General features: G+C 39.0%; 1 protein-coding gene across 9 annotated transcripts in view; it reads right to left on the bottom strand.

Moving 5' to 3' along the window:
• Positions 1-11: 11 nt before the first annotated feature.
• LOC125763002 (rho GTPase-activating protein conundrum) overlaps positions 12-18,902 on the bottom strand; it is a 33,449-nt gene continuing 14,558 nt past the window's right edge. For 8 of the 9 annotated variants that reach the window (XM_049425685.1, XM_049425683.1, XM_049425679.1 and 5 more), the window contains 8 exons: positions 12,249-12,706; positions 4,741-4,808; positions 3,440-3,878; positions 2,625-3,367; positions 2,360-2,537; positions 2,108-2,291; positions 1,883-2,042; positions 12-1,806 (listed from right to left, as the gene is read on the bottom strand). In XM_049425685.1, coding sequence (XP_049281642.1) covers positions 1,681-1,806; positions 1,883-2,042; positions 2,108-2,291; positions 2,360-2,537; positions 2,625-3,367; positions 3,440-3,878; positions 4,741-4,808; positions 12,249-12,423 — 2,073 coding nt within the window. In that variant the 5' untranslated portion in view covers positions 12,424-12,706 and the 3' untranslated portion in view covers positions 12-1,680. The remainder of the gene's footprint in view (positions 1,807-1,882; positions 2,043-2,107; positions 2,292-2,359; positions 2,538-2,624; positions 3,368-3,439; positions 3,879-4,740; positions 4,809-12,248; positions 12,707-18,902) is intronic. The other variant, XM_049425688.1, reaches the window with a different exon arrangement.

Here is an 18,902-nt window from a genome sequence, read left to right as displayed (position 1 = left end):
ACCACGTCCGATTTGTTAGGTGGTTGATATCTTATTACCTCAGTCTTTATTCCTATAAAACTTAAGAAGTATGGTTCGCGAAAAGCACAGTTTATGGTCGCAGATCTTGCATTCTAGGGTTGGAATTTATGTTTACATTAACATTACACGTGCGCTAAAACTCTACATTTGAATTGAAATTGCAGGAAGATCCAATACACGCGTAAATTCGACATACAAAGATTTTTGTGAATCCCATATTGGGTTTTGTTAGAAATGAATAATCATAATAACGCAACTATAGAAAATAATACATTTTATTTAAGGCAACATGTTCACCACACTCAAATACTTTTGCTTATTGCTTAAATATATACACATACACACATTTCACACGTTATAAATGATCAATAAGGTTACCTGATTGAAGTTACATTCCTAAGACACATCATATTCTACATCGATATTCATAAGGCTATCCAATTAAACCTGTGATAATTGCTTTATGCCTTATATTTGTTTCGCAAGAAAACGTTAGGTTTCCTTCTAGCGGTGGTTATGTAATAAATATTGTCGTTGACTATGTTCCGATACCAATTCAACGCAAGTTTGGCTAGCGATCATTTCCAACGAGGATCGTCCAATTCTTCAAGACGCAAGCGTGTTGTAAGTCATGAGATTGATAGTACTATGTTATATTTAGGTGTTGAGGCATTCGTTCGATCTGTTTTATTTCATATGCATTACTGCTTCAGCTCGAACCTGTTAATGTTAATGTGTGTCAATCCAATTGGCTCCCGCAGCTAACGCATACGAATAGACTGCTGACATTAAATAGTGCTTTGAGATGAAAGTGTTCCATTTGTTCACCAATCGGCTGCTAGCATGGGGATAAAACGAACTCGTGTTTAAAAAATCTTAACTACACCTATTCCAAAGCTAGAACAACATGGAATACACACATAGGTCTCTTTGAGAAGAAATACAAAAACACAAGGGTTAATCCCCTACAGTTGACAATGCTCTTATGTTAAGATATTATGGTTTAGCGAATTGCATTTAGCTTACCGGAACCAAATATATAAATTAATTTAACGTTTTCCGATGGATCGAAAGTAGAAAGTTGATAGCTGTAAATGCTGACTTAACCAGAATATACGTACGGATGTACAAATATCGAAACTATGTACAAATTTACATTTAGCGTGGTTGCGCGTTGCCACAATCAATTATTTCTAAATGACCAGTATGAAGAATGTACGAACAACTCGCACAAAATAATGGTAAGCACGCGTCACGCGAATTATTTGTATATTTATACAATTTAACTCTAATTCTGGCTCCATTTACTCTTGCAATTAGTGTTTATACGAAAAGTTGATAAATTGCACCACCAATTGTACCTGACCTGTAGTTTAGAGCACCTTAAGTGTTCTGCATTCGTTGTTCCTATCGCCTAATGAGGTATATGGGTAATAGAGCGGTCGAAGAGACACAAGCTTACATTTAAAATTGATACCGAGCGATTGATGACAGTTCCCTGTTTATCTGGAAGCCACGTTTAGTAATTACTTCTTAAGGTTTTACTATATACTAAGTATCAGTGTATATGGTTTAACGTTAAGTTCTTGGTTTTGACGTCGGTGATAAAGCTTGTGGGTGGTAAGTCCCTGTTTTAAAACGGGTTTGGCCCGTAGCCGATCATATCACTAAACGATGAATGTGGTTGGTGTCGAACACGAAATCACCGCCGCTTGTGGCACTTTGGTTAATCGATATGATATTTCCACTTCCATTTTTCGCTTTACGCGTTAGCTGACGTTTGGGCTAGTGTGAGAGGGTAAAAAGAAAAGCATTGAAAGGTTACTATGCCTTTGGATGGATTGAAAATGCATAAACTTACCTGTCCATTCTTATTAGTCACCTTGCCTTGCTCAATCAGACGCTGCGGCACCAACCATAAGCTGTCAGTCATGGTTATGAGCACATTAGTTAGATGAAAACATTGGGCCGCCATACGTACTTGCGCCCCAATATCATTCTTATTCGGTGGATGAACAAATCTGCAACCAAACATATAGGTTCGGGTTTAAAACTAAAATATTACAGCTGGAATTTGTAAGTTTACCTTGGAGGAAAGAACGAAGGAGCAATGATCGTTGCCACATTTTGTTGAGACATTTTGTTCAGTTCTTGAAATTCCACTACTCGACGGAAGAAATTTAGTAGTTCACGCAATGTGTTGCGATTTTCATGTGGTAATAGCTGGCAGAGTACTGCCAATGCTTTATACTGATCGTGTGGGGGTAAAACTAAAATGAGACAAAACAACCCAATTTAAGTTGTGAACGAATTTGTATCTAGACCGATTTATGCATACCATTCGTTTGATAGAAGAGATGTACCAAATCGTTGGCCAATAACGGTTGAGATAGCTCTCTTAACCAGCGCTTCAACAGCGCGCTGAGATCATGCACAGCTGCCTTCTTGATAAGTGGTTCGATCTTTTCCGGCTTGCAGTAAAAATGATGCTCAATCTCGTTGTACAGAGCTTCGGTCTACTCGAGATGGAATACAATAAATTAATCTTGTTCACTTTCAACCCCATCCACCCCCTACCGTTTCCGTAACCTTGTAACACCTACCTTCTGCTTATGGCCTGGTACTCGTAAAATGCCTTCTTCTCTAGCACCGCGTACTGCCAACTCAGCCAATATGGCCTGCAGTACTAGCGGCACCAAGGTTGTATCCTCACCAGTTATCTGTTGATCACGCCGAACGAGTGCATTCAACGAAACGCCAAACACGTTGCCTTCCTCTTTACGCTTCCGCTTGAATGGTTTCCGCTTGTCGAGTGACACATGATTTTTGTCGAAGAGTGAGGCCAACTCGAGCCACAGTAGCGGTTGCAACCGCTTCTGCTCACCCTCCGATATCTGGTCGATATCGAGGCAGGGTTCGCGGGCACTTTCCGGCTGCTGTTGCCACTGCTCCCCGACCGATGGGGTCGTTTGCTTGATCATACTCTCGAAGCTGACCGGTTCGAACGATGTACGAAGCGGTGAGTTCTCCACTGAGCTGAGCAGACTTTTGCGTGGCGGCGAGCTCGGTGGGCTTTGCTCCGAGGACGAATTGCCTGAGTCGTCGTTATCCCGTCGGACCACGGATGTGCCGTTGTACAGGTTTGTGTGGCTTCGCGTACCTGAAATATGCTGACCAGCGTGGGGTCTAGGAATGCAAACGTAATTAGAGTGTAAGGTTGTGGGAAAAGTATCATCAGGTTTGGATGATTGCTCGTACCCGATCGTACATGATGGATCTGAACCGGATCGAATCCTTGGAATGTGAATCGTTCCCAGTCTTTGGAAGTTAAGCAATTCAATGCCCTCTGCAAATACAACCATGGTTTTGCATTATAAGTATGATATGTTATATAACACCTTAGCTCCACTAAATCTACCATTGTGAATTGGGATGTCGCAGCGAATATGTGATCCACGAAATAGTTCTGCTGAACCACGCAACGGTGCACTGGGCGTGCGGCGGAGATGTTGTTTGCCACGAATAGGGGTCGGACGAACAACACCATTACCATCAAAAACGGATACAAAGCGCGGTATGTGCGGGTGATGTCCGTTGCTTGATGGCGTATTCCAAGCATCGTCCCCCGGTAACGAGTCAAGTGAGTCCGGTGTGGCACTGCGTGACCGGGTACCCGTGCTGGAGGCATCTTGATCCCGAAAAACGTTGCGTATGTCTGGCTTCTTCGTCGAACGGTGGCGCGAGCGACCACGTACCGTGCGGTTGAGCGCATTCACTCGCTGCTTTACTGCTTCCGCATGCGTGCTCGATAGACCAGAGATAACCGGAGCTAGTTCTGTCACCGAAAGCTCGCGACCCTGGTACGGAATACGAAAGAAATATGTAGCAAATGTTTAGACATTGATAAACGTATTTAAATTTGCGAAATCCTAAAAAATTTTGAATATATAAAACAAAATTATAGGATAACACATCAGAATAATGAGCATGGTATTAGCATCATAAATTATTTTAACTGGTTAGTAGCCCGGAGCAAACTCCGAGGACGCAAGCAAATTCCAAGGGCGGATTAATTTCAGCTCGTAGCTATTGCTGATGAATTACCAATTTTATATTTAGCAGTTTCAATGTTTCTAAATGTAGTAGCTGTTGAGCGTATTAACATTTAACATTACACGGAACGAAAACGCATAGGTTATTAGTTAATCGGCCCGACTACAGGGCTACGCAACAGAACTGCTGTGTATGTGCAAACTCCAGAAGTTTGTGCTCAATTAATTTTTCTTCCCATTAGATTACCAATCCTATGGCTTTCGCCCCGTTGCCAGGAAGTGTTTTAATAATTTATACCACATGTGGGAATTTATAACGAACCATTAAGCGACTCGTCCGGTTAAAGAACATTCGCCCAGGATCACAAATGCATTGGACATTCATTCATGCATTGGACCAACCATACAGTAACGCAGCGTTACTCACGGGTATAATTTATTTACACACAAATACGTAAATAATTGAGCTATGTTAAAACTAAAAATCGGTAGTTGTTTGCCAAATACGAAGTTTCGCAAGTAAATCACCAAAATTTATTCTATTTCATCCCGTTCGTGTGGACAGTAGGGATTAATGAATAATAGATCAATGTGTTGTTAGGTTAAATCTTCCGTGAAATTCCATCACATAAGTGTATATTACATCAAAATAGTCGGGCAAGCTTACCTCTTCGAATGCTTTGGTTAGCTGTGGAAATCCTGCCGAATTAAGCCATTCTGCTTCGAGTTCTCCATCTGGAAGCGAACAAAAAACAAAAGAAAAAAGGGAGAAAATATTTACTATTGCTGATAAAACAATTGTGTTTCAACTAAATTACAGTACATACACTTTTGATGGACATGCCCTTAGTGAACTTGCGGTTGAAAGCTTGCGGAGTATAAGAATGTATAAACCGGTAGTGTTTTGGGTACATTTTCTCGCTGCGCATGTATAACGATTTTTATTACAAGTCGGTCTCAGTGCCAATAACAATTAGCCAGAGTATGGGTGAACATAACCCACGTTGCAGATGAGAAACTTCGTGGAAGTTAAGCAACTGCCAACGGTAGAAAATCTCCATTCATTTTGCATATCCTTTCGCGTCTATTGGCTTCACAGTGTAAAGTAAAATCCACGTGTATTTCATAATTTTTCCTGTTTACAAATTGGTCCGCAAAAGTAAAAAAAGGCAAAAAATTGGTCCGTTTTTAAAGGGCGACGTCTGCGACGGTTAGCAAAGCATCTTCTCGTTTAGCCGCTTACTAGAAAGTGACATGCAGTTCCTTTTTTGGTCGGTGTAATCACAAAAGTTAACCGCTGCATAACTTCGGTCACTGCGACACAAGGACGTATGTATGTGAATGTTGCGATCGTGAATAGCGAAAAACAGAGTTCTAGGTTAAAGAAGCGAAAGTGTTTTCCCTTATCAAAACTTTCCCCGTTGGTGGCCAACGGGTGTGTTTATGTGCAAAAAACGTCCCACAAGTGCTTGAAAGTGGCGTGAAATGATTAAAACATTACCGAACAAATTAGCATTACGGCAAAAAAAGATACAAACGTTTGCTTTGTGTTATGTAAGAAAATGTTTGAAGGTTGTTTATATTACGCAGATATGTATGGTTGTTTTGTATGTTTGAGGTTATGTTTGTATATATCCATGGTAGTGAAAAGGGTTTAACGGGTTTAATGATGTCCCAGCTGACAGGAAAAAATAGAATGACACTATGCAGGTTATGCAACTATATGCAACACTATTTTATTTGAGTTGCCCTACTTGTACTTATATTATTGGGTGTATTTTGCAAGGAAACGAAATAATTAGGTCGTAGGAAAATATTCTATTACACATTCGTTTCATTGCAAAAAACACCCAATAATATACATTTTTTTTACATTCAAAATAAAAAACCCTTATAAGCAATTTGTTTTACGCGAATCTTCAATTTCAAAATTAGTCCATTGACGGTCATACCCAGCTCAATACACGCTCCCGACATAAAGCCAAAAAAAATCGGGAACGAGTAACTGCACTGTTCCGAAATTGTGGCTAACATCCTACCCTAAACGTACACGTACTTTCTTCGACGATCCGGATGATTTGATAAACCCGGACATACATAAATCAAAACATATTCGTATAACTTTGGGTGGGCAACGCTGAACAAGATTTGCATACGGTATGGTAGGAATCGAAGCAACGGGTTTCCGTTAGACTTTACAAGCATGTCGGAAGTTACTTTCTCGTACGAGGTTTCAATAACAATTGCATCGATCTTCAAATGCAACCCCTCTTGGAGGGAACGTGTTCGCGAAAACTGATCGAGCTAAAATGGGGAGTAAAAGGAGTAACTGGTGGAACTATGATATAGTTACAAAATTGAAGACCCTGCTGTTTCTTACAATTAGGAGAAGTGGGATGCATATTGAAAAGATTTTGCCGAGCGTTAAAGTCCACTCATTAGCAAAGTAGTGTGAGCGTAGATTGATATATTTATACTTCTTCGCGTACTCATTTTCTATGTGACGTGAAGGTATCATCTAACCAGAGGCAGCCAAAATATGTTTGTGTGACAAACATAACTCATTTTAATCCTTTGTTCGTACGGCAAACCATTGGTCCCTTTATATACAACGTGATTTGCATACCCAACGAGGATAGAAAGGCACCTTTGAGAATAAATGCAACGGCATTACTTTATGCATTCATTGCTTTACGAACTGTGCGCAAAGCTTAACTAGTCGGTAGGGAATAAAAAATAGAAATTACAACATACTGGTTTTCGGAGATGATGCGGAGAAAAAATGTTAAACATGAACAGGGCGTCGTGGAAAATGTTCGGTGCGTGACAAGTGATGTGTTATTTGTTTTGTTTGAACTTTTTCGCATCTCGCCATATCGGGTTGCCGAAGCTGAAACGTTCGTCACGGATCGCAAGAAAAACTATACATTATTCGAGTACATTCAGAAAGGCAGCACGCCCATGTATGTCTTTATCGAAACAAATATGCTAGATGGTACCTAATGGTCTAATGTAGTGGTGTGGGGCGATGTGGCTTCAAGATAGGAATACTTTTTTTACAATATTTTTTTCCGCATCCCAATCGGTGTATCGGTGTATTGATTTTTTATTTCCAGCAAAAGTACGCTGGTAAAGAACAAAACATTTAATGATAAAATCATTTCGATTGAGTCATCTAATGATAAAAGAAAATTAAATAGTGTTTAGTTGCAATTGAAAACATATATTTGTCTATTGCCTGTTTATTTATTTATACTTCATGAAGACGACTACACATTTGCCTATTGAAAATGTTTAGATTTTTAGAAATAAAAATCTAACGTAAATCTTTAAAAAACAAAATCGGATTAGTGCTATATAATAGTCTATTTTTTACACACGTAGAGAGCACGTTTACTCTACAGTGACACTCTTCACGCTTTACGTGATGCATAGACCGTACAGTTATGAAACATGGTCACGTTCAATGGTTAGTTCCTTACAAAGCGAGGATGAGCGCGCAAAGTATAAGAATTAGAATTCATGTATAAGCCAAGTGTGTCAAAGCGGACACGGTCAAGCCCGGACAATCAAGTTGACAATAATCAAAAAATGTAACGCAGCTATACACACGTTGCGTTCGTATCCATCGTTTGTGCTCTAGCTCTCAACTATCTGTCTTCCCTAAAGGAGGGTTGATTGAATCACTCTCAGTACTGTGATGTCGGTTAGATAATCTCGGGTAAAATTTACTATACTGCACTATTCTTCAGCATCATCTGTCCATGTTGGGGGTGATTATCATTATTCAGGAACGATTTTTTCACAAGCCATTGTTCATTAACGGTGTATCCGATGGCTGCGTATAAAAACATGCATGCCCGTACCAGCCTTTCAAGAAACATTGCGAAAATGAACGAGAATCAAAAGAAATACCTTTAATGTTTCATAATTTTAAGTTTTTATCTTCTGCAATACTGCTCGAGGGCAAGATTTTCTTTTACCACCATCAGTACTACCGTGGTGAATCTATCTGTTGATGTCAATCGCTGATTTTAGGTGCTGGTGTAGTCAATCTTTGAATGGTTCGCTGCTTTTTGGACCTTTACGCAACATTTAATAAGCAATACTCATCGCCAGAGAGTGTCGAATAAACCATGAACCACCATAAACCATCGCAAATATTCGAGAGAAGAAAAGTACCAACGAAAGACAGCAAACGACGATCGTCACGTTTGGCGAAAAAACTATGCAAAAACATGTGTACATTCGTTATGTGTGAGTATAGAGTGAGTAGCATGTGGAGAAAGGGGGGGGGGGGGGGGGGGGAAGTTCGGCGGTTGGGTAGGGCGTCTAGAAAGGTTTAGGCACAATCGAAACGATCAACTTACCATTTTTGACCCGATTGAATTCCTTCGTCATCCTCCAGCTATCACAAACTACAGCTCTTTTGATGATAATACATATGCACTTGTGTATAATCAACCGTTCGTTTATATCCACCAAGGGTCGCTTTATGACAGTTCCCTAGAACATTTGCTTTCCCATTTAAATATCTCGACAAGGCAGAACAGTCGATTTTTGTTTTGGGTTGCTCGAGTTGGTATCGTTCTACTTCATAAGGTGGAGGCAGTTTTGTAACACTAACACAATTTGCAATCTTCGATGCAGAACGAAAGCTTTTCCCCCAAGACGATGCAATGTTCGATGACATGTTTATTTAGCAAAACATTTATCTGATCGGAAACTAAGTCGTCTCTTCGACCCATTTCTCTACGCACGGTGTTAACCAGGAGTTTGATTATTAGGTTGTCAGAGTTTTCGTTTTGTTAATTATTCGTTCTTCCACTAAGATCATCAAAATACCGTATGTTTTTTTTTCTAATTGCTTTTTCTTGCAGGGTGTAAACGAACCGCAAGCATTTCAACAAGATAAGTTACCAATTAGTGCGGAGCAGGTGTATCATTTTATTTATTTCTGTCGTTCTCATCAAACCTTGCATTGATGGAAGTTGTATCTTGTATCTTTGGAACAAGCAAAAGGTGTGGTTACACATTGGCTCAGTTGGGATTTCTGTGTACGATTATTCCGTTTGGTTCCTTCTTTTTTTGTTGTAGATATTCCTCATCGCACGAATCGAGAAGATTTGTCTTTTCTTTTTTTCTCTTTCCCTATGTTTCCCACGTTTGTCCTTGCATTTTGGTGAGCCGATAATGGCCTAATAAAAAAAATAAAATAACATAAAGCCCACTTCGATACTGTCGATGGAGTTGCGTCAGTGCTTGGCTAGTGATCGTTGGGACTCGAATATTGGAACTACTGTCGATTCGGTCGTCGAATGTACAAGTTGGTCACATATCGACATCTGACGGCGATACATATTGCCTGCATCATGGTTTCGATCTGTAAACCGATGATGTAATAACGAAGGATCCATTAAAATTTTAACCTCAAAAGCCTTTAAACGATACGATCATCCCTATGATCGTGGTACGTTTACTAGTTATGTGTGGTACGTTTTACTAGTTATTTCGGCCACGTTATAAGCAGCATGAACGTAGCCGACAAGCTTCAAGACTTTGTGAATGGGAAGTGCGGAATTTGCTCGGTGGCAGTTGGCCTCATTTAATGATCCATCGAATCAAGTGCTGATCATTGCTTTTAAACGATATTCACGCATGAGAAGCGGCTAGTGGACGTTATTGCAGATGATCCTTCAGTTGCAGAGTCGCTCAACATCCGAGGTGGTATCTTCATAAATCGCACGTTAAAGTGAGTATAATGGAGAAAATGCCGCACTGACATTGGGGTGCGGAATTGAATGCCTGCGGGGTATAAATTGATCAGTGGATTTCAGTCAATTTATGCCGAGGAGGTTACGGTGTCGTAGCCTTGAAGGTTTCGTGTGCTGCACGCTTGTTTCTGAACTTTCAAGCTTTCTTTTTTGCTGCTATTTTCCCGCGAAAAAAATATTAGATCGATGAACAATCACCCAAAGGAAAAACAATAATGTGCAACAAAAAAATATTGAAAATTTCGGTAAAAACGGGTTTGCTAAACATAACGGACCCTCAATCTTAGTTTTACCAGGTGTTATTAAAGCAAAATCTACCTCAGTTGTTATGAATGCATGAAAAAGTAATTTTTTAATTAACTTTGTGTTGAAAAGGAAGGCGAATAGTATGCAAAACTTCTTCTTCTTCTTGGCTTAACGACCTTACAGGTCACGCCGGCCATTTCTGGCTTACTAGACTTATTTTACCACGTAGCCGGATAGTCAGTCCTTGCTACGGGGGGACGGTCCGGATGGGATTTGAACCCGGTCCGGCCGTGTGGACTGGCGCCGTTTATCACATGCACCACCGAGCCGCCCCAAAGTATGCAAAACTATATTAATTTTAAAAGCTAAATATAACACTGATTATTATTATTGTTATTGCAACAAAAGTTGAAAGTTATTGCAACACCAAATAAATCCATGATTCATTAAGTGTTATATAACGCATTTTTTGCTTTCTGTATTCTTCCTAGTACTAGCACGACAGCATTGCTCAATATTTATGACAAAAGAGATTGCGGTATATTTATTGTCGCCTGGTATCGATTTCAACTGTTTGACTGCGTTCATTAGCAAATGAGTTGCCTCGCAAATGATAGGCTTACCCGGGCGGGTAATGAAAATTTCCTGGTCTAGTGGGTTAATCTTTCCCCAAACAAATTATCATAACCACCCCCCTTTTACGAGATCATTAGTTAATAAACAGAAATTAATGTAAATGGTGGTCTTGTATGATTCAATGCTCCCCTGATGCATCATTGAGTTCGGACTTAGCACTTTTTTAATTTAATTATTTCTAGAAGAACGAAGAATGTATGCATAACGACAAACTTAGGTGATCATCATTGGTAAGGTGGTATAACTTGCAGGAAGATATCGATGATGATCTTATGTGGGAAAACCCAGAAATGTTTTTCTTCCGCAAAACTCAATCGGACCATTTAAACCAGAGTTCATTTCAAACTGCACGGACCGAAAAGGAAAAAGCCCCAAGCAGCAAACATAATAAAAGCAAAATAGAAAACGACCGCAATGCACACGCATCACACGTGCCACAAAGTGGAGTTTTCCAACGAGTTACGACCACACACTGTTATGCTGAAAGGAAACTAATCATAGCCAATCAGAGAAACCCTGCCCTACAGTGCAACATTTTTTAGGACGTTGCAGATTGTTTCATTGCGCTTCATAGTTCAAACATACTGACTTGCAACACAGTTTGAACTACAAAGAATTAGCAACAAGGATAGGAATTACAATATACTGTAAAAGTCACGTTGTGAGTCCACATGTAGTTAATAGACAATTCAGTTTTTTATCAATGCAATCTTTTTCAAGTATTTTGTAAAAAGTATCCTAAAATTGCCTCTTCTAATGAAAGGACGTAATTACTTGATATTGTTCCATATCTAAACCCACGTGATCCATTAGATGTGTTTTTTTTAAATATTGCAGCAATCTTATCAGTTTTTCATTTTGAATGTTGATAAGATTCTTCATCCATTCATCGGATCATGCTTCAAACAGACGTATACCTAGGGTCACTTCAATTTTGCGCAGCGCCACTTCTATGTAATATTTTATAGTTAATTGATCCACCATTCTTGCTTGTGTGAAAATATGCCTCTAAATTGTGGATAGTCAATAGCAAAGTTGGTGATGTTATCTATACTCTTTTGTTTATTTATCTCGAGCATCACGGGTAGGGTTAAATAAAATCAATTGTCGCTACAGTACCACTTGTTGACAATATGGCCCGTTCGTAAAAGATGTCAATCAAAACACGCATCAACAGTTGTAACAAAAGATATAAATAACAAAGGAAGTAATGGGTGATAACATTTAATCAAATTTGATGATAACATCACGATCATTATCACAGCAGATGCTCAATTACTGACGAGTAGGCAAGTTATAGCTTAGGTTTATTGAAATATAAATTAAAGAAATATGCTACAACCAAGTTTCGCGTATGCGAAATTACAACAATGAAACGGCGGCTTGTGTTTCTAATTGTATTCAAGAGTGATATGTTTCTAGATTTGAAGATTGTAGATTGCGATTGTGTACTCGATCTTTCACCCAAGGTCTCAGAAACGAGTGACGCATCAGTTGCATTTCTGTTTGTTGCACTTACCGGCATAATGGGCAATGGGTTCAATAGGCACCTGCAGCTTGTATTCGGACAAATACTCATCCAAATCGTCCACCTCGTGTGGTACTCCATGATGGGTCATAGTTATGGGCGGAGGAGATGGTGGAACCGATGGAGACTGCTGCACCTGATGGCCACCTCCGATGCGCGATAGCATTATCAGCGGGTTCCTTTCGTTTGCGTTCACGTCAGTGCACTTCACTCTTTATAACACAAATATACACACACTCTTCTTCCACCACTGTTGCAAAGTTGCAAATCCTTCTGTGATTTACAACATTGGTGCGGTTTACAAACGATGCCCTTGGAGTTATTATATCTTCTTCTTGCTTTTACTCACTGGACTGCACTACACCACAACGACACAAATTACAATGGCGTTTACACACGATTTCGATGTTTCCGGGATATGTGTTGATTTTTTATCGTATTATTTGTTGCTATATAGAAAAAAGCCAAAATGTAAATAAAATTAAGAGAAACAATTAACACTGCAAATGATTAATAGGAAATAGCAAGCAAGTAGTTTGCTCGAAATCCCACCAGCTCATCTGGATACTACATAGTAAGATAAAGAAAGAGAAAAAAAATAACCCTCATACTGTCTTGTCTCAAATAACACAGTTTTTTTGTTTCTAGATAATTCATAACGCGGTAATGGCATCAAGTCTTGACGGAAAAGTCTAAGCCTCAATCGAATCACATTAGCGTCTGGCGCTGTCTGTGGTTTGTTTACCAGTCGCTCTTTCATCTCTTTTACACTAATTAATTTCACTTCACTTCCTGTTCCGGCATCAGTGTGGATGCAACTATGTAGAAGAAAATGATCCATTCGACCGACGGGAAAAATCTTTTGCTACTGGTTTGGTCTCACATGGTTGTTTGCGTTTTGTTTTGCAAGCATGTTTAATGCTCTTTGGCGGTGATTTGTCGAAAATGGTTATATCGCAGTGAATTGCCAAGGAGCTTTGTTTTAAACCTAAAGCCTCTATTTTCTACTCTCATGGATCACCGACCATCTTGGATGATGATTTTCGTTTGATATATATTTTATATTATATATATGAATATATATTTCTTTTTTTGGTTTGAAATATATATATCGATTATGGAGGTTCATTCTTTTTTAACCCGATTAAGAAGAGAAAAGAGGGAGATGTTTTGTTTATGATCTGCAAATGATAAGTTCCTACAAAATACATCAGGGGTACAGTAACGTAATTGCACATTCTAGCTTTTCAAGTACAGCTCATTTGTCACTTGTCATTTGTGAACCGAAACTCAATGTTTTTTTATTCATGAAGAACGGCCCTGCCCTATTGCTGCTTGTGTTGCCATTGAACTTAAAAATTCAAGACAACACACTACGCACTTCATACTCAACTTCATTTTTGAATGATCAATTTTTGTCCAGGATATGGTGCGTGAAGTTATACGATATTGCGATAGTTAGGTCTGATCGGATGTCTAGCAAAAATGTTTGTTGGTGTGAAAGTGATTGGAACAAGTTCCCATCACGTGAAGACGTTGCCATTGCGATGCACATGCTGGAAACTATTACCCAGAATGACAGGTTTGTATAGATAACCAACTACGGTAAAACACCATCCGTTATGGATAGTGCATGTGTTTGAGCATCTTTGCATTATAGCAAGTAAAAGTGAACCCAAGCATGACCTCTAGGACAACTTTACGCTTACTAGATATAGCTAATGCGCAGGAAAACCAGATGATACGAAGCATGGCACACAACAACCACTCGTGCTTGGTCAGCACGATTAATTTCTTTTATATTCCTAACAGCATCCAAACCCGAAAGAGGAACCTTTCAACCATCTCTGCCACAAAGATTGGTGATTAAATTCTCGTTTTCGATCAAGTTGACCTCTAGTATGAAAGAGAAAGAGACTACCGCAAGTGTGACAGCAGAGACACAAGCCACCTCTAGTGCGACCTCGCAGCGATTGTAAAACCTACGTCTCAAAATGGCTTACAGTTCAAGTCTCCCTCATATCTCGCGAGTCGACGGTGAATACTTCAATATTGTGCCCCTTCCTTCGAACTGAACTCGCTCCCCACGTAAACAGGTTTCATCTTTGGGGCGGATTCAACTTCTCTTTTGAAGTCAACATCAACACAGTTAACGAATCGGAGGTTGTAGCACTTCACCAAACTGTCTTGCCCGGCTCAGAAGAAATATAGTAACAATTTTGAGCTGCAACCTCAGAGTGTGCGAGGCCAAGCGCGAAACACGGATTTGTCGAATTTATCGAGGACACTACATAGATAGCATGGTCTGAATGATGAGTAACAACAGGAGGCTAGGAATTTCATCTCTACAAAGGTTCGTGGTCGCGTCCAATTCCGATTTTATTGCATCGTTCCTTTACTGCGCGTTTTGCGCGAGAAAGAAAGTGAAACTCCCACTGACGTCAGCGAAGATGTGTGCCATGTGCCCCGTTCCCATGGATGTAACACAACTTTCGCTGGAATGCCGAATGTGTCAGTACTTATCATTTAGTTTATCCAGGATCTCTAAAGTCATCATCCAGCGTAGGGGCAGCTTACAGACCTTAAATATAAAGACCTCAGGAAAAGAGTTATAAAAAACTGCGAATAAAATAAGATGTATAATGTGGTTACAATCATGCTTTGCAATGAATTTATGTTTTACTTTACATGAATAGTTTAAGAGAGACCGAGCAATAAGCAATGCGTGGCGGCCCGATCGTGTATGTGATAAACAGAACAGGACCGGAAAAGAAATCCCAAATCCCCAAACATGAACCGCGCTGCCGTAGCAAGGAATAACAATAAAATAAGTCTAGTAAGCCAGAAATGGCAGGCATGAGCTTAGAAGCCGTTAAGCCAAGAAACCTGGCCGTTTTATAGGAATATAAGATAAAAATGTAGTGCAGCACTCGTGTTTCTTACAGGTGATACAAGCCTGTTCAAATCTGTAAACCAACAAAAAAGTAAATACGAAATGTTATGAGCTAGCGTAGTATGCGAATGTATGCGTTATGGCTTGCGTATATGTACATTCATTTATTTTTTGCTAAGCTAGTCAGCTTCATTTAACGACGACTAGCAACGACCGTGCGTTACAGTCGTGAAATCGCCAACACGATTACTGTAAAACTGTGTTTCTTCAGTGTTTCGTGTGGTACGATGGTGAACTAACTCAACATAGCGAAATAATTCCATCGACCACGTTTTAGCTATTTTTGGGGTATGACCTTGAAAGCGAAGAATTGTCGGCAAACGGTCTGGTGACTGTACATGAAAGAGGTAACACTCTTCATCTGCTCAACCGTTACATTGGTCTTCGAAATAATTATAGATGTTAAACAACCAATCATTCTTGCTGAAAATGATATCTGTCAATGAAGTTGGTAGCATTTAGTTTTGCTTTCGAAATTAATCCACTATGAATTCAATAATCAAACATTATTGAACATTATTGACAGTAGTTGGACATTTCCAAGGACACATAATTCGAACATTGATTGAATATCAACAATCATCCGATCAAGACAATATGAAAACCAACATTGACAATGTAAAGAAACAACGATGTAAAACAGTATAACAGTTAGTTGGAATTGCATGAGGTTGTACATGTTTGGAAGAACCTGCAGCCCTGATTTTATTTTAGGGCACTCTATGTTTTGATGGCAATGTTTAATAATTACTTTATCAACCGTTCGTCGCTTAGTTTTTGTCGATTCGGAATTTCATTTTTTAAGTTTGCTGCGTGATTCAAAATAAAACTAAATCCCGCTCCACTAATTGTACTTCTAAAAACTCCAAACACTTGATACACGAAGGCCCATTTTATAACGAATTCATTACTCCGCTTGCGTATGTTACGGGGTAAAAATGTTAACAAGAAAAAATCTGTTTGAAAGCTCGAAATAGGTTTGGAAGTATAAGTTCCAACATTTGGCCATGAGCGACCGTGTTCACATCGCACAGTATAAAGGGTATTTGCCGCGTCACGATCGATTCTCTTTAGTATGTTTAAGAGTGCTTGATTACTTCCGAATCGAATCTGTTTCAAGACAAACTTTTCATTTGCAGTTGCTGCTGACCTTCTCAGGGGAGTCTAGTGGAGCGTTACAGAACATTTTGAGCAATGTTGTCAGGTTGTGAGGACCGGTTGCTAATTTTTTAGTACTATTTCATGTGTTATTCACCACCGCCTTGATTTTTTATTATTTCTACTCATACTTCAAAAAAAAAATTTCAGCGTGAAAGAACACACAGTTACACGGATCACAGATCACCGGCTCTTAAATTGATTTTTAATTTTGTTGTTGTATTGCGCAATTTTTAGAAGTTTAGCTATAAGCATATGTTCAAATGTCTCATAATGATTGAGCAAACAAAAACTATAACTAACCAGCGATTAACTGATAAAGTATAAAATTCACATTTAGAAATGTGCATATATGTAATGTTGAAGCTCGTTCTAAGTGGAATTGAAGAGATGATTAATTTTCAAAAAGTTTACTTCTTATGGTGTTGTAAAAAGATTCGGGCTAGACAAATTCGGACAGACATTCGATGTAAACTCGATATGTCTTCTTTAACATCTGAATTGGCTCTTTATAGGTACACGACTTTCGGCTTATATATTTACTTATGCTTAGTGTGATTTGTTAACGCTCACTTTTCTCCTTTTCGGCTGAATTTCTTTACAACATCAGTGTTGATCGATGCACATTACCTCCGTTCTGAGTGTTGGCATAGGTTGTTTAATGCGGAATTTAATACGGAAAAGTTTATTTACCGAACGTTTCACTACCTAACTACTCGGCCCCCAAAACCCGGGGGCCTCCATTTCCCGCTCGGTTGCGCCCTCCGTTTTTATATGTCTATTTCTGATTCGCACTTTACGACGCAACGGGTTTTCGCCATTCATTTCGCCGATCATTTCCTACCTTTTTTATTGAGAGCAAAATATTTTCTTAAGGCACCGGTCAGGCTTTTCCCCATTATGTGAAGTATGAATGAAACAAGTGGTATTTTAAGGCCGGCATTTCGAGTGAAAATAAAAACAATCGTCGATGCGGCAGGATGAGATCGAAAGTGAAGCGTTTGACTCAGGCCATTCAGTCCCATTTAAGTAATCGATATCAATGAAGGGAAATTTGCTGTTTGAAAAATTAAAAGCGTTGGTTGTGTCAGTTGAACTTTGGTTGGAAAAACGAACGAGACAAGGTCCAATTAACACTTCTTCGAGTAGAACCAATTGAATGAATTTACGATTAATAAGTAACTTAGAACAGAAAAAAATGATCAAACCTTTTCATCGATTGCAGAAAAGTTATCGATTATATTATCAGTGCACTGCAATGCAAACACCTATCTAATGCTTGCAAACACAATCTTCAAACATGTAGTTATCAAAAATCTCAATCACTCAATCGATTAGAAATCTATGCTTAAACTACACAAAACACACAACTTGCTAACACACGAGTTGTTCGCGAGACGTGATGGCGAGTGCCGAAATGAAATTGATTACGAAAACAAGCTGACAAAACATTATTCCACGAGTTAATATCGAATTTAATATTGAATTAACAGTACCAAAAACAATGTACTTTTCCATTCTGATAGACTCTTGTCGTTGCTCTGAAAACCGAAAAAATAATGGGATAATAAATTACTGCCCATTTAACGAAGTGATTCCATGTGAAACAATGGTAAGATGAAGCTCCCGTTTAAAGTTCACCAATGGAGAATAAATGATGTTATCCTGAAAACGACGTTATTTTTTTAAGTTGAACATCACTCGCTGAAGAAATTATTGCAAGTCCATGAGAAACCCCTGAAGAAACTATAAAAAATTTCACACACAACCCGTAATCAAAAACCAGTCTGTGGAAAATGGAAAATAATTTCCTTTCGAGAAACATAATTTTTTCACCGAATATTATTATGCATTATTATGCAAATATTATTTTTAAAAACTTATCAATAAAATTTTTTGGACGTGCAAATCATAGAATGCGTTTCAATACTGTGAAATCGTTAATGCACATAAAAGAAAATCTGCCAAGTAGTCCATTTGGCGCGCCTACAACATCACTTTTTCTTTGCCATTTGCTAGTGCACGCGTCCACCAGATAAAAAGGCTAATTGATGTAGAAAGTTTTGTGGTTTACGAAACGGCTGTGCACACTAACGTAAGTGTACCATACACCGTGTGACACTAATTTCCCGTGGCTGTTTGCGCAACATGCGGACTGTTGCGTGAGTGATTTATCTGATTTATATCGCGCAGTGAATTATATCAAGCAGTGAATTGTATTTACCGGATGGAAAAAGTACAATTTCATTGATTACAGTATATTACTGAAATCAATTCGAGCGAGAATTGATAGCTCGATTTTGCTGGCAATAACAAAATAAACAAATACTAATTCAAAAATAGATAAAAAACAGCATACATACGCACCGAGTTTCACATAATTGGTTAACTACGATTCATCGTATAAATTAATGGCATCACTGAATGTTTGTAGCTCTACGTAGCAGGATAGTCAGTCCTTGCTACAGGGGAACAGTCCGAATGGGATTTGAAACCCGGTCCTGTCGTGTGAACCGGCGCCGTTTATCACGTAC

The sequence above is a fragment of the Anopheles funestus genome, chromosome 2RL (genome assembly GCF_943734845.2).
Source record: "Anopheles funestus chromosome 2RL, idAnoFuneDA-416_04, whole genome shotgun sequence".
Classification (NCBI taxonomy): domain Eukaryota; kingdom Metazoa; phylum Arthropoda; class Insecta; order Diptera; family Culicidae; genus Anopheles; species Anopheles funestus.
Note: the sequence above shows the minus strand (reverse complement) of the source record. Positions and strands in the feature narration are given on the sequence as shown.